The 15,652-nt window shown below is 40.1% G+C and overlaps 1 protein-coding gene across 1 annotated transcript in view; it reads left to right on the plus strand.

Annotated features, from left to right (window-relative positions):
* Positions 1 to 15,652, plus strand: part of C6H10orf67 (chromosome 6 C10orf67 homolog) — a 189,713-nt gene that overhangs the window by 107,251 nt on the left and 66,810 nt on the right. The window contains exons 13-14 of the mRNA XM_059404561.1: positions 967 to 1,025; positions 7,602 to 7,667. Of these exons, the coding sequence (XP_059260544.1) occupies positions 967 to 1,025; positions 7,602 to 7,667 (125 nt within the window). The remainder of the gene's footprint in view (positions 1 to 966; positions 1,026 to 7,601; positions 7,668 to 15,652) is intronic.

The raw sequence follows: 15,652 nt of genomic DNA on the forward strand, positions 1-15,652 counted from the left end.
TGGTTTCTTTGTGGTTATAGTCTCATGCCATTCTAAATCAAGGTGTTTTTCCACTCCCCCCCCCGCCGACCCAAGTTGAGCACTGACCTTTGAAAAATGTACAAAGCAGTGCTCTATTTCACTTAGAAATATTATAAAGGATAGAAACTTTTGCTGATTCCTGTTTCACATGCTTGATTGATTATCTAAAATTTATAACCTTTAAGTACTTAAGCACGCAGATTGGGGTATGCTTTGTGGAGGAACAGAGTTGGCCCTTCAGGAAAATATGGCACTATTTACTATGGAATTATCTTCAATTTTGGACAAATTAAAGTACAAATTGTCGTGTGCATGCCTCATACTCCCCTTTTTTACATACCATAAGCGTTGGTAAAAGTTCCACTTAAATCATGTGTTTTAAAGTATTTTTTTCACCTACTGGTTTCTTTGTATTTCTGTTACTTACATGATGTTCCCCTTACTTGCAGGGATGAAAAGCAATGAAGAAGCAATTAACAAAACAAAAACACTTAACAGCAAAATATTGATGAAATCAGATAGATTACAGTATCCATTGACTATAAAATATACCGTATCAGTGTAGTTTCGTTTCCCTTCTAATGTGGTGTGATACCACTTTTTCAGGCTTTGGTAGTTCTGAGTCATAAAGTGCCACCTGCTAAAGCACTTCGCATTGGCTGTAACTAACAGCAAAAATGTCCATTGCTAGTATCGATCAAAAGCTTTCAGCCCTCAGCCACACTTGGATCTTGAACTTAGTTCTTAATCCCTATCTGACCAGCCTTCTGAACAGCAGGAAGAAGGCTGTGAATGTCAAGGGCAGTTGTGAAGGTCACAGTCCTGCTAGGACTTGCGTCCGCCATGCCTGCCAGCAGTGTGCAGCCTGCCCTGAAGCAGGGAGCTTGAATACAGGGCCGTAAGCTTGTAATTTCATGGTTGGCCTCTCTTTCCTTTTGTTTACAGAAGATGAAATTATAACTCTGAAAGAGAAGGTAGAAAAGAATCATAGAACTATTCAAAAGGTACTGTAACTTTTTACATTGACGAACGACTCTTTTACATTGAAATACCGGCACGACGGGTGAGATCACACTGTGTCCCGCTTGTCTTGGGGACTTTCTGCATTTAATCTCTCCCGTGATTTGGGTAAGGTCTCTGGTAATCAATAAGGATTCTGCCTTGAAAATGAATTAATGTACAGATAGTTCATTTCTTTGGGATAACTGAGTTATCTACCTTGTTGACTGTAAGGAACTGGAAAGTTATATGACACCAGGGGTCCGAAGATGTGCTAGTGGGAGAATTCTATTATTAAGAACGAGCAATCTTGTTTTCAGCCCAGATGGGGCTTCATGTTCATTTTTGTGTTTGCACATGAACTGGGCTTATGCTATGCAGGGAATCTGCATTTTGAACAGGATTTCTTTTGGTGTCAGGAAGGTCAAGATCTCCCAGGGCATCCAAGGCAGGAGGACCACAGCAGCACAGGTTGGGCTTCCCTGCTTTGTGCTTTCTTAACTCTCTATGGCAGCATCCCATCGTAGTTATCAGCACATTTTCAGCGAAGGGCCATCTTCCCTGCCGCACTGCTAGCCTCATGAGGGCAGAGATGGTAACATCTCCGTTTCTGGAATATTCCCAGTGCTGAGCACAGTACTTGGTGCACATGGACAGATGCTCTCTGAGTGATTCATAGAATGAGAATGTGTTTAGAGTTCAGGAAATTTACAGGCGAAAATGTGTATTTATATCCCTGATTTATTCCAAATAAACATCAATGTTCTCACCAAATCGAGTGCCAGTTTGAAAATGAAAATTAATTGAAACTGGATAACATTCAGTTTTAATGAAACATTCAGTCCTGCAGAGGCACTAGCGGTGTTTCCAGCGAACAGCCACCTGTGCCTAAGTTTGGGTCCAAATTTCAAGCTGATTTTACAGTTCAGGGTATTCTTGGGTTTTCAATAAGATTACTCTTACAAACTATTTTTTAAAGACTTGGTTACCCCAAAGGGTCAGAGGTGGGAGATGTTTTCTCTGAAAACCAGACCCATCACAGGGGTTTGCGGAGCAAGTTCATTTTCTTGCACTTGCCCCATTTGCAGCAGAAAAAGCAGGAGTCCCATCCTCGCAGAGAAAACAAGAGTCTGTGGACAGACAACTTTAGCCTTCTTGGCATCAATGTCGACAACTGAAAAGATAGTCCCAGCTTTCCAGTGTCACTTAGCCTCCAAGGAAGGTTTAAATGTTTCTAGAAGTGTTCATTCTATCCTGTCACTGGTAGAGATGAGTTGTGGAACCTTACTATTCTCTGCGAGGAGTGCAAAAAATTAAAGCAAAAAATCTGACTAGGAAACCACCAATTAGAAAGAGACATACCCCTTCGAATGACGAGTTATATACCCTGTGTGAGTGTAAAGATTCCAGTTAAATGCATCCTCAGCTTCCTTAGGTCCGCACCGGCCAGTGGTAGCCCCATGTGGCTAGCTGACCATACGAGTTGTATCTGGTGCAACTGAAGAACTCAGTTTTTAATTATATTTCATTTTAATTTTTTAATTTAAATTTAAAAACTGATATTTGTTTCAGTTTATTGGGAAACCTTTATGTATATTTTAAATAACTTGGTATGTGAATCTGCTTTTTCTTCTGTAAACTTTATGCAATCTAAATACAGATCAGGTATTTCTGATGAAGTTTTAGCCCCGACACTGAGATATGCTGTATGTGAGAAGTACACACTGGGTTTCAAAGACTGCATTTAAGTGAAATATCTCAGCAGTGCTTTTTAAAATTGATTATTACACATTGAGATGATAATATTTTGAATGAGTATTTGGATAAAAATATATTATTAAAATTAATTTCTCATATTTCTCTTACTTTTAACAAGGCTACTATAAAATTCAAAATATATACATATATATGTGTATATCTTAGGCCATATTTTTAATTCACAACTCTCTCCTAGACAAATATAGCAGATTCCTAGCCTGATTGATCGTCTTTTAAATCCTTTCTCTTTTCTTTTTTTCTTTATATGTACTGGACCACCACAGAACATTGAATACAGGCACAATTTGGTATTGAGCAGAAAGACTCTTGAACCTTGGTTTCCTCTTTCATTTCTGCCACTGTGGTCCCTTGGGCCAGTGCCTTATCCTACTTCCTGTCTCTCACAGGCTTACTGTGAGGGTAGAATGAGGTAATGCACGTCCAAGTGCTTTGCTGATTGGAAAGCACGTCAGGAGTTGTTGAACAAACACGAGCTGATATTTACTGGTTTGGTTTCCAATATCCTCCACTAAATCAATTAATTCAGTAATGTTTATTAAATCCTTTTAGTGCCAGGCATTAAGCTACTGTCAAGATATAAAAATCACACACATACACACACACACACACATACACACACACAGCCCTGCTATAGAGCAGAATAAATCTAGAGCAAGAGACAAAAATCCTAGGGCTGTGTGACGTGGACTGTAATGGAAGTATGTACATAGAGAAAAGATGTCTAGCTTTACCTGGAAGGTTCTAGAAAGGCTTCACACACAGTTCCACACCTATTTCACACTCCTTCAGTGGAGCTGATCTTTCCAGGTAGGTAGGAGGGTGGAAGTGCTAGGTTCAGAGCGTGAATGCATAAGTGTGAGATGTGTTTGTGGACTCTTTTGTGATTTGGTATGGCTGAAGCATGAGGTAGGAATCCAGTGAGCTATGTATGAGCATTTGTCTTGGGGCAGGAAGACGGGGAACAGGTGAGCAGCTCAGAAGCCCCAGGATAAGACACACCTTGTCTTGTTTACCCCTGGATTCAGTGAAAACGAAGTTGAAAATGGCCTGTAGCTGGTTAAGCTGATCTCTTGCCACCCATCAGGGCTTAAAGCACTGTCTTTTATGATATTCAGTAACTTTCATGTTAAAATTCCAATAATCTAATAACAGCTGAATCTGTTTCCTAGCTGTGGCCATATTACAAATCCTTCTGGGAGGGAGTCAGCCAGAAGTCAGAGATGACAGCCCGGCGTGAGGTCAGCATCAGGAGGCAGGGCAGTGTAAGACTGAGTACAGATTGCTCTGGGCCTCATGGGAGAGCCCAGCGTGGATTTTAAGGGGTCCAGGAAGGTTGGAGGAAGGAGTCTGAGCTGACTCCCAGAAGAGCGGTTCTAATAAGCCAGGAAGGGGACATGGGAGGTGGGAAGGGTTAGAAACATGCAGAAGGGAAGTCAGTGCATGTGACTGCCTACAGCTGAGGGTATGTGAGAGTCACGGGTGGCAAGAAGCAGGGCTCCTGGCAGGGATTATTAATCATGCCAAGGGATTTGCATTGCCTTCTGAGGCCATGGGGGACCTTTAAGCGTTGGGGAAGGATTGGATTCATGTCTCAGAAAGAAAATGAGCAGGAGGAAGGAAAATCTAGAACCAGAGAGACCGGTTCAGAGGTTACTTGGATAAACCAGGGGAAGTATAATCTGAAACAGAAAGAGGACAGTGAGATGCTGGGGATGACTGGGAAGGATGAATTCTAGGGATGTTTAGGCAGTAAACTCTACGGTCATTGATATGGTTGAAGGCAGGAGAGGTAAAAGAGAAGTTCAGGCTGGTGAGCATTTGAGTAAAGATGAAAACAGGCAATGAGGAAAGCCAGAGAGGGGACATCCTGGAAGCAAAGCAAGGGAGAATTTCCTTTGCAGTGTGTCCTGCCACCAGCCATGCTAAAAGCTCAAAAGGGAAGATTAGGCAATTAGTCTGGCAACAGGGTGACCCCTGTGATGTTAATGAGAGTGATTTACCTGAAACTGTGGGAGCAGGTGAGAAGCTGGGTGAATGCAAAAGTGGAGACAGTGAGTGTGGGCAGCCCTCTAGAAGTTGGGCTGTGACTGGTCAGGGAGAAGTAGGGGAGTAGTTGGAGAGGGACGTGAGGCTGAGGGAGGAAATTTTTTAAAGAAGAAACTAGAATATTTTTGAATGATGCCAATGGAAAGATGAAAGACAGTGGAGACATAAAGCAGAAGAGGTCACTGAGAAGAGTGATCTAAGAGGCAGGAAGGATTGGGGTTAATGGCCTTTGACACCCATTGAAAATTTGGTGACACTCCTTTTCAGACCAAGGTATGATGACTCAAAACAGAATCTTTTCCTTTCCTTCCACCTCATTCCATTACCTCCCCTAACCCTGCCGTCGACCCTCACACCTTATCAACTATACTGCTGTGTTCCTTCAGAGGCTCCTGTCTAGCCAGTCCCCACTGTTCCTCAGCCCTGCTCCCGTGGAGATGGGTCAATCCTTACCTGCTGGTGGCATTTCCAAGTGTATGGGGTTTTAACCCAGAGTGGATGCACCCTCTCTCTGTCTATCATTTTACTTGGATCTAATTAACACCCTTTCCTACTATCCCCTACAGCTCTTCTAATCTTACCATTACTTTTCTCAGTTTCCATATTCCATCCTCCACACTACTTCCTAATTCACAGAAAACATGGCAAACACTTGATTTCCCCCGCCCCTTCTGCTTTCTCTTCCTCTGTGGCTTATCTTACCTAGCCTTACCTTTACTTGTTTTGATCCAAACAGGATCATTCTTCTTTGCCCTGACTCATCCTTCCATCTATTCCCTGAATCATCTCTTCCTTCTCTTCTGGAACTTTCTTCATCAGCCCCTTTCACTCTTATGCCTTTTAAAATTTCCCTCTGGCCTAAGACACGGTGAAACCATCATCTTGGTGCTATCCATTGACCTTAATCACACCTAACCCATTGCCATTTACTGTACTTCAAATACTATTTAAAAGAAATCTGTGTTTACCAGCCCCCTTTTCACTCCCCCAATGCTAGTTTTTCCTGTGGATAAGGTCACAGTGAGGTTCATATTGCCTTTGATCCTTCTTAGATTTTTTCCTTCCTGGATTATCTGCCGTATGTGACAGGACTACTGGCTGTGTCATAGACTCTTCTGCACCAATGTTCACTTCTGATTTGTCACACGATTCTTCCTTCCTTCCTAAGCAATATCTGTCAGTGGCTTCTTATCTTCCATTTTCCTCTTGAATGCCATTCTTGGGTACTCTGTTTATCCTTGGTCTTCCTCATTTTCTCTCTAGCTGACGTCAGTCTCTCCCATAACTGGCACGCTTGCTTACCAGTGATTCCAAACTTCCTCTCCTGCTTCATGATTACCCTGAACACCCCATCTCTAGTTTCAACTCTGTTTTCATCTTTAATTTCAGTGTTACACGCACTTCAACAGTCCCCATCCATTTCCTATGGAAATTAGAAGTTCTTTCTGTGGCCCTGCGTACCTGGGATTCTTTGCTCTCTTGAGGTCAGGAACTGTCTTGTTTATATTCTTAGTCATCAGACTTAAGAAATGTTTGCTGAAAAAATTCTTTACATATGCATCAAACTCACTGTCAAAACTTGAGCTCATTACCCCTTGAATCTGGATTCTGCTGTTTTCCCCCACTTAAATGAATGACTTTGATTGTTCATCAATCCCAAGAACAGATGAGAAATTGAGAGTCAATCTCTACTCTCTCTTTTCTACTTTATACCTGGTAGGTCACTTGATCTGATTATAATGTGGTTATATGTGGGATATATGTGGTTATATGTGGTTATATGTGGGATATGTGGATCTTTATGCTTTTTAACCACCTGAAAATATGGCTTATTAACATATTTTCTTATGTATTATGGTCATTTTTCACATTGTTTTCCTACCATATTGTAGATGCTCCAGAGGAAATGTTCTGTTCTACTTCATTTCTGTAACTCCATAGATGAACATAGACCTCCTGGCATCTAAAAGGTGTTCCATTCATGTGTATTAAATGATGAATATATGAATTAATTGAGTGGATGTCAGAACCAAGGTTTGAAGTTTATCAGCATGTATAATTGACATACAATATATGTATATAATATAATATATATAATATAATATGTATATAATATATCACTGACATATATTATATGTCATATACATATATGCATATATATATTACATAACTGATATATAATACATAATATATATATCATTGATAATACATATCATGATATATATCAGTTATACCAGTGTATAAAATGTAATGTAATATAAATATACACAAATGGCAAATAATCATTGAAGACAGTGAGGCAAGACATAGAAGTAGAGTGTCCCTAGAGTGTACGCTCTTTGATGGCTGTTTTCAGCTGGCATGAAGAGAATCTGTTGTACACGAAATAGAACACAAAAATCTAAAATAAAAGAAATGGGTCCTATAAAGGAAAAGCAGAATTGCTCTTCTTGACAGACTCTACTTACTTTATTATATATAGATGCACATTTTGTTGGGGTTGTGTGAGAAAGATTATAAATAAATTGGCATTTCCTGTGTGTATATTGCTTGCTTTTCTAGTAAAAATACAATAATTGTATCATAATATATTATTGTTACATGAGAATCTACAGACATTTAAATTTTCTAAATCGTATTATGATCCTCTTTTCTCCTGTTTAAAATCAAAATATGTGTTGCTAAATTCTACTGAGGAGGAATTTTAGGCGTTCTGTTCTTTCCTTTAATCAAAATGTAATATTCTTCTCTTTTAGCTGTTTGATGGTAGAGACAGATTACTGTGTGAGCTTGATTATGAAAAAGCATTAGTTCAAGAAATGGTAAGGTGATTTACATTATTTCCTAATGAATTTGAGATCAGGAATTCAATTTAATCATGAAAGCTTTATAAACTTTATCTATAAACTATGATTTCCCCTTGGTCAATCTAAGTGCATGCCTAATTATAAACTTTTTAAATTGAAGCATAGTTGACACACGATGTTATATTAGTTTCAATTGCGCAACATAGTGATTCGGCGGATGATTCCATACCTTAAGCTATGCTCACCATCGTAAGTGTGGTCACCGTACGACGTTGTGACAGTATTTTTGACACTATTTCCCATGCTGTACTTTGCAACCCTGTGACTTATTTATTTTAAGACTGGGAGTTTGTATCTCTTCACCCCCTTCCCTTTTTCTATAAACATTTTTAAATGATCATTGTAAGACAACAGTTTGATTAGTACTATGATAAACATAATAAGCTGCCAAATAGATGAGTCTTCCAAAAGAAATCGTGTTACCATTTAAAGAACTGTCCCGAGTTTTTGAGTTTTATAATGGTGATTAAAACACACATACACACACACACACACACACACACACACACAGGAGAGCCCACTATTTTGAAGGATTTGCTATTTTTAGTTACAAATTGCCATAAGTGACAACAACAAAAAAAGAGCCCAGCTAGATATTTTGGCATTCTGTGTTAGTCTCATAAGAAAACACTGCCTTTTTATGTTCTTTTAAGAGAACTTTCCAGACGGCTGCTCTTTTATTTTATCTGTTGACTACCCACTCCCCAGGCCCCGCCACCTCACCCCCCGCCCAGCTTATGGTGGTGTACTTTGGCTTTCAACTGGTCACCACTAGTACGTCTTTGTTACAGGAAACTGACTGTGTTTATTATAATCAAAAATAAAACACAGCTTGACTTGCGTTCCAAATGTGCTTGAAAAGAATATGATACTGTTTAGAAGAGAAAAGGTTGTTCATAGGAAGTCAACACCACTTCAGATATTGAAACATTCCCTTTTTTACAGCTTGTCACACTTTGTGCCAAGTCATGACTGTTTCCCTTACTCTGTTTTGTTACTCTCAGCACCATGTGTTTTGGGTTCCTTGTCATAGAAATTAATGCAAGACAATGCTCTGGGACGACAATAAAGCCTTCTATGAAACCAACTTGGGAATGCAGGCAAGGAAAAAAATTATGGTTAGCTGTTCACAGAAACCATGTGCTGAAAAATAAAATCATTTTGAACTCTTTACTTTTAGATACCTGGCCTATAAAAATCGCCTCCATTATTTGAGGATATAGTTGTATAGTTGTGTATAGTATATAGTTGATTTCTTCTCTCCCCACCCCCTTCTGTCATTTTTCCGAAGTCTAGGAATTGCTTTTCTGAACAAACTAAACGTGCACATTGTCATTAAAATTGAAAATGTTTTTCTAGAATGGGAAGCAAATGTCATATTGTCACTTCGTTAGCGACGTCAGAGAAATAATCCGACTCCCTTGAGTGCCGATACTGTGAACAGAACCCATAATCCTACCTGGCCTCTTTATTTATACCGTAAGCTGTTAACTGTTAACTATTACATTGCCCACAGGGAAACCAATCATGTTTTATTTTGTTGTTTGGAAGTTTGTGGAGCACCTCGCTTGTTGCCAAGCAGCAAGATCTTGCATCACAAACCTCACCCCCTCCCACCCGCCCTGCGGCCCAGGAGCCTTGGGCATGCTCAGAATTGGTTTAGGGGATCGTGATTTCTGAACAGGGAGTCTGCTTAAGGGTCTTCTCATGACCAATTTTCCATGGCAGACCTTTGGGCCCAGCAAGGTCACCACTGGGCGCCCCTCCCTGCTACCAAGGCATTCTGTTGCTAACTCGGGAGGCGGCTGGCTCTGCGGCTGTCTTGGGTTTTCTTTGTTTCTTGCCACGGTACTTTTTTCCAGAAATGAAGGTTTCTGGACTGATGATTGCACCTAGATGGAGAAGTGGGAGACTAGGTGGAGTGGAGGCAGTCATTTTATAGAAATTGACAACTCTCTCACGGAAGGGGTTTTGTTCATGCTTGTCTATTACTGTTTTCCAATGCAGTTTATTTTCTGGTCTCATTAAGTATAAGTAAGCCATGAAATTTGGAGTGATGCTATCCTGCGATTGGCTTGAGGGGAATAATTTTGTATCTTCCTATGATTTCTATGTGTTGTGGCTTTCATTTATCCGTTTTAAAAATTGAGATGAATTGCCCAGAACTTTGTATTGGCTCTAGGTGTACAACAAAATGATTTGATATATGCGTATACTGTAAAGTGATCACCACAGAAAATCTAGTCAACATCCCTCACCACACGTAGTTACAAAATTTGTTTTCTTGTGATAAGAACGTCCAAGATTTGCTCTCTTAGCAATTTCTCAAATACACAATACAGTATTCTTAACTAGAGTCACCATGTAGTGTATTATATTATGATGAGAAGTTTATGTGCTGTGAACACCTTCATCCATTTTGCCGACCTCACTCCACATCCCAGCCCTGGCAATCACCAATCAGTTTCTTTAAGTTCGGTGTTTTAGATTCCACGTACGAGTGATGGTATGATATTTGTCTTCCTCTGATTTATTTTAGCTTAATGTCCTCAAGACCCAGCCATGTTGTCACAAATCATAGGATTTCCTTCTTTTTTATGGCCAAGTACTATTCCATTATAGTTACACCAATTTTCTCCATCCATTCATCTGTTAATGGACACTTAGGTTGTTTCCTGTTGGCCATTGTGAATAACAATGGTTGCAGTGACCGTGGGGCTGCAGATAGCTTTTTGAGATGGTGATTTTGCTTCCTTCAGTTAAATGGTCAGAAGTAGAATGGCTGGGTTATATGGTAATTCTATTTTTAATCCTTTTGAGGAAACTTCATACTGTTTTCCATAGTGGCTGAGCCAATTGACATTCCCACCAGCAGGGCACAAGCACTCCATTTTCTCCACATTTTTGCCCACCCTTATTATCTTTAGTGAAAGCCATTCTGCCCAGCATGAGGCCATAGCTCATCAATGGTTTTGATTTGCATTTCCCTGATGATTAACAATGCTGAATAGCTTTACAGGTACCTGTTGGCCATTTGAATATCTTCTTTGAAAAATGTCTACTTAGGTCATCTACCCATTTTTTTAAAGATTTTTGCTTATTTATTAGAGAAAGCATGCACACACATGTGCACATAGGCACATGAGTGCAGGGAGGGACAAACAGACTCTAGACTGAGCAGGAAGCTGGACATGGGGCTCGAACCCATGACCCCGAAATCATGACCTGCTGAAACAAGGAATCAGACACTCAACTACCCAGCCACCCAGGTGTTTCAATCATCTGCTGATTTTTAATTGGATTATTTGTTGTTGGTTTTTTTAAATTTTGTTTTGGCCATGGAGTTTTATGAGATTCTGAATATTAATCCCTTACCAGATATATGATTTCCAAATGTTTTCTGCCATTCCATAAGTTGCTATTTCGTGTTGTTTATTGTTTCGCTGTGCAGAAGTTCTTGAATGTGATGTAGTCTCACTTGTTTATTTTTTATTTCATTACTTGTGCGTTAGTTCTCATATCCAAAAAAATCACTGCTGAGCCCTATGTCAAGCAGCTTTTCTCTTATGTTTTCTTAAAGGAGTTTTATGACTCCAGGCTTTATATTTAAGTCTGTAATTTATTTTGAGTTAATTTTTAAGAGTGACATAAGATAGGGGTCTAGTTTCATTCTTTGACATGTGAAGGTACAATTTTCCCAGCACCATTTATTGAAGAGACCATCTTTTCTTGAGTGTCCTTGACTCCTTTGTCAAATATTAGTTGACCGTTTATTCATAGGTTTATTTTTGGACTCTTGACTCTGTTTCTTTTGGTGTATGTGTCTGTCTTTATGCTAGTACCCCTAGCTATCTTTATGCTAATATTATTTTGATTACTATAGCTTCATAATATAGTTTGAAATCATGAAGTGTGATGTCTCCTGATTTGTTCTTCTTTCTCAGATTGCTTGTTTTTTTTTTTTTTTTGGCTTTTGTTTTTTGGGTTTTTTTTTTTTTTTTTTTTTTTTGGTGGGGGGTGGTCTTTTGTGGTTCCATATAAGTTTTAGAATTATTTTTTCTACCTTGGTAAAAAGCACCTTCTGTAAAAAGTGGAATTTTAATAGGGATTGTATTGGCTTTGAGTAGTACAGCCCTTTTAACAATGTTAATTCTTCCAGTCCATGAACATGAGATATCTTTCCATTTATTTGTGTCTTCTTCAATTTCTTTCATCAGTGGCTTATAGTTTTCAGTATACAGATCACTCACCTTCTTGGTTTATTTTTTTTTATTTTTTTTAAAGATTTTATCCATCCATTTGACAGAGAGAGATTACAAGTAGGCAGAGAGAGAGAGGAGGAAGCAGGCTCCCTGCTGAGCAGAGAGCCCGATGCGGGACTCGATCCCAGGACCCTGAGATCACGACCTGAGCCGAAGGCAGCGGCTTAACCCACTGAGCCACCCAGGCACCCACCTTCTTGGTTTAAAAAAAAAAAAAAAAAATTGTCCTCATCAGAAAAGTACTATAACTGAACTCTTAATTTTAACTTATTTTTCATCTATTTCATCCCAGTGTATTTGGCCTCTAGGGACAATCTAGACTTAAGATAGAAAGGAGCTACAAATGTTGCTATAACCTCTCATTGGGGGGGCATAGCACCAAATTACTGCTACGGTTGGCCTTGAACCTATAACTGGGCTCCCTATTGCCTGAGTTCCCTTGGAGTCATGCCTCAAGTCTGTCTATGCCTGTTTCAGGTAATGTGGCAGTGTTGGTCATTCAACTAGCAAACCAGTACTTTGGTGACCCAGATATTTACTATAATAAAATATATGACTGAATTTCTTTGCATAGGCTTATGTATTTGAAAAAATTTAGGTTATTATATCAGTTCTCATTACCACTGTTCTCCATTTTTAAATTTTGGTTTTTTAGAGAGAGAGTGAGTGTGCAAATGGGGCGAAGGGCAAGGGGAGAGGAAGAGAGAGATCTTAAGGAGGCCCCATGCCCAGCAGTGCGGCCCACAGGGGCTCGATCTCACAACCTTGAGATCATGACCTGAGCTGAAGTCGAGAGTCAGACGCCCAACTGACTGAGCCACCCAGGCTCCCATCACGGGTACCGTTACTGTTCTGATGTGTGTTCCACAGGTAGAATCTACAGTTTCCCAACTGTTGCTACTTTGAAACCTGGGGAATGCTTTCAGTAATCTGTGGGAAACTGCATTTACATTATAGCTTCGGGAATTGTGGCAATGAATGAAGACGAGTGCAACCTGAGTAGTGGCTCAAGGTGACTGAATCCCCATAAAGTTGGCAGACCACAGAGCACGTTCTACTATCCGAGCAGTTCCTGACTCACTGTCCATAAGTTCCTGCCCACCAGTCAGGAAATGTGCTTTTTTCATGTAGTTCTGGACTTCTGGTAGATCTGCTCAGCCTTCACGATCTACTTCTAAGCCACAGGGCAGAGGGCAGAGCTTGTGAAAGGAATAGTTCCCTTGAGCCAATGTCACTCCAAATCTACCACAATGAAGCCTTCAGGCCCGTGCCACAATTAATCCCCAGTGAAATCAGCAGGCACATTAGTCACATTTGTCCACTTAAAATCAGGAGGTATATTACCAGATGTCTCAGAGCACTGTTTCTTCTGTGTGGTTCCCTCTTCCTAAAGTGTCCTTCCTTGGTTAGCTCTGGCTTGTCCCTCAGGTCAGAGGTCAGATAATACCTCTGGGAACTCCTCCCTCTTACTCCCCTAGACCGGAGCAGCTGCCCACCCTCACATAGTACCCCTCTTGTGGCTCTCCTCGTGTTCTGTGGAGAGGATCTGTTGATTGATCTGCTATTTCCATCTGGTGAGCTACTTGAAATCAGGAAGTGCATCCTGTTCACAGTTGTACCCTCAAAACCTACCATGATGGCTGCCACAGAGTAGAAACTCAAATATTTGTTATGAGCAAATGAAGGAATGAGTTTTAAAAATGGTTAGTTGAAAATGACTTAGCCCACACTATGGCATGAACCACATATAGTTTCATAAGCAGGTAATACTGTTAATACACATGTGACACAGCTACACAATACAGGAACTAACTACAGTGTACTCTCCAGTATTAATTTATAGGTTTTGTTCCAGTGGTTCTCAAACTTTCTGATCTCTGGATCCCTTTCCACTCTTAAAAATTATTGAGGCCTCGAAGGAGATTTGGTTCAGCTTGGTTTTTATCAGCTAATATTTATTGCCTGTGAAATTAAAATACAATCAAATTATTTATTAGTTCATTTGAAAATAACAATAATCTCTTACATGCTAAAAATAAATAGCATATTATCTATAAAAATATTTTCCAAAACCAAAAAGGTTTAGTAAGAGTGGTATTGCCTTACATTTTTGCAAACTTCTTGAATATGTCTGACTAGAAGACAGCTGGATCCTTATATCTGCCTCTGCGTTCATTCTATCAGGGTAAATATCACAGAGCCTCTGGAAAACTGCACTGTGTACTGGAGAGAGCAGGAGAGTGAAAAATTATCTTTGTCATGTTAGGAAAATAATAATGATGTTGGGAAAGCCCTAAAGATTTTGGGAACCCCATGGATCCTTGGACCATCCACTGAGATCTGCTGCTCTCTTTAATAAGAAAAAACTCTTAGCCAGATGTGGTTAAGGGAAATGTCTTTGTTCTGTTCTAGTCCTGATCCTATTTCCTTTGTTTCTATTTAATTCATTTAGTCCCTGATTCTCCCCCTTGACACCTCTCTGTCAGAATGTTACACTACTACATTGCAATGGACACAAGCCATTAGTGCTGAGTTCAGGCAGAAAGCTCCAAATTTTTGCTAGAGGAAATTGTCATTTATCTGTCACTGAGTAGTAGTTGCAGTAAATGTTCACTGTGGGGAATACCCAGTGTTGTGCTATAGTAATCCTAGATGTTATGCAGGGGTAAGAGCCGTAAGTACCAGTAGCATATATGGTATATGTATAAAGTTCACTAGGAACAATTTACAGGAAGAAAATGAAGAGAGGACACTCTGCCTTGGTCTTTTATTCCTCCACTGCAAGATGATGTTGGTCTAGGCCAGCAGGATGAATCATGGAATGTGCCGTCAGTATCAAGTCTCCCAGAGAACTTACTTCAGTACAGTTGAGCCATCTCACTGGTAAACTAACAGGCAGGGGAAAGATTAAGGAGCTGTGGGGCCATGGATTATCTGTCCCCACTGGAAAGTGTGATGGTTCCTTTCCTCCTCCGAGAAAAGAGAGTGGGTTACTCACACCTACACTTAGTGATGCCATAGCTGAGTCATAGCTGAGAGGGTGACCTGCTCTGGTATGACCAGGACCAGAACTTCTCCAGGTTTAACGTGGAGAGTCTTGTATCTAGAAACCCCCCAGTCAGGCAAACCAGAATGGTTGGTCCTCCTGGTAGCTAGAGACCTGAAAGTTCCTCCAAGAGCAGACATGATTCTGTGTATCAACTCCAATGTAGTAAGAGGATTCTGAGGGAAAATTCAAACTCTTTGGGAAAGAGGGCCTAAACTTTTTCCATTACACAACTGATACTGATTAGTGGGGTAAACTGGCAAATAAGCTAGGCAGTCCAACCAACTCCCAGAATAAAGGCAACAAAAAAATGTAGATGAAATAGTATAAACATCTTTATAAATAAAGCACCAAAGAATTGACAAGAGAGGGATTACCAGGTAAAATCAAATGTCAAGGGAGAAACATTAGGGAGAACTTAACATTCCAAACTGATCTTTCCCTTAGGGCATTCACCAGTCTGGGCAAACCAGAAACAGAAGTCACAGTGCTGGGCATGCTAGAATGTGTGTGTGTGTGTGTGTGTGTGTGTGTGTGTGTGTGTGAAGAGGTGGTCAGTAGTGAACTCCCATACTAGGCTAAGAACCAGTGACCTTTTCTGTGGGGTGAATGTAAACCAAAAGTAACTTAGC

This window comes from Mustela nigripes, chromosome 6, assembly GCF_022355385.1.
Source record: "Mustela nigripes isolate SB6536 chromosome 6, MUSNIG.SB6536, whole genome shotgun sequence".
NCBI classification, from domain to species: domain Eukaryota; kingdom Metazoa; phylum Chordata; class Mammalia; order Carnivora; family Mustelidae; genus Mustela; species Mustela nigripes.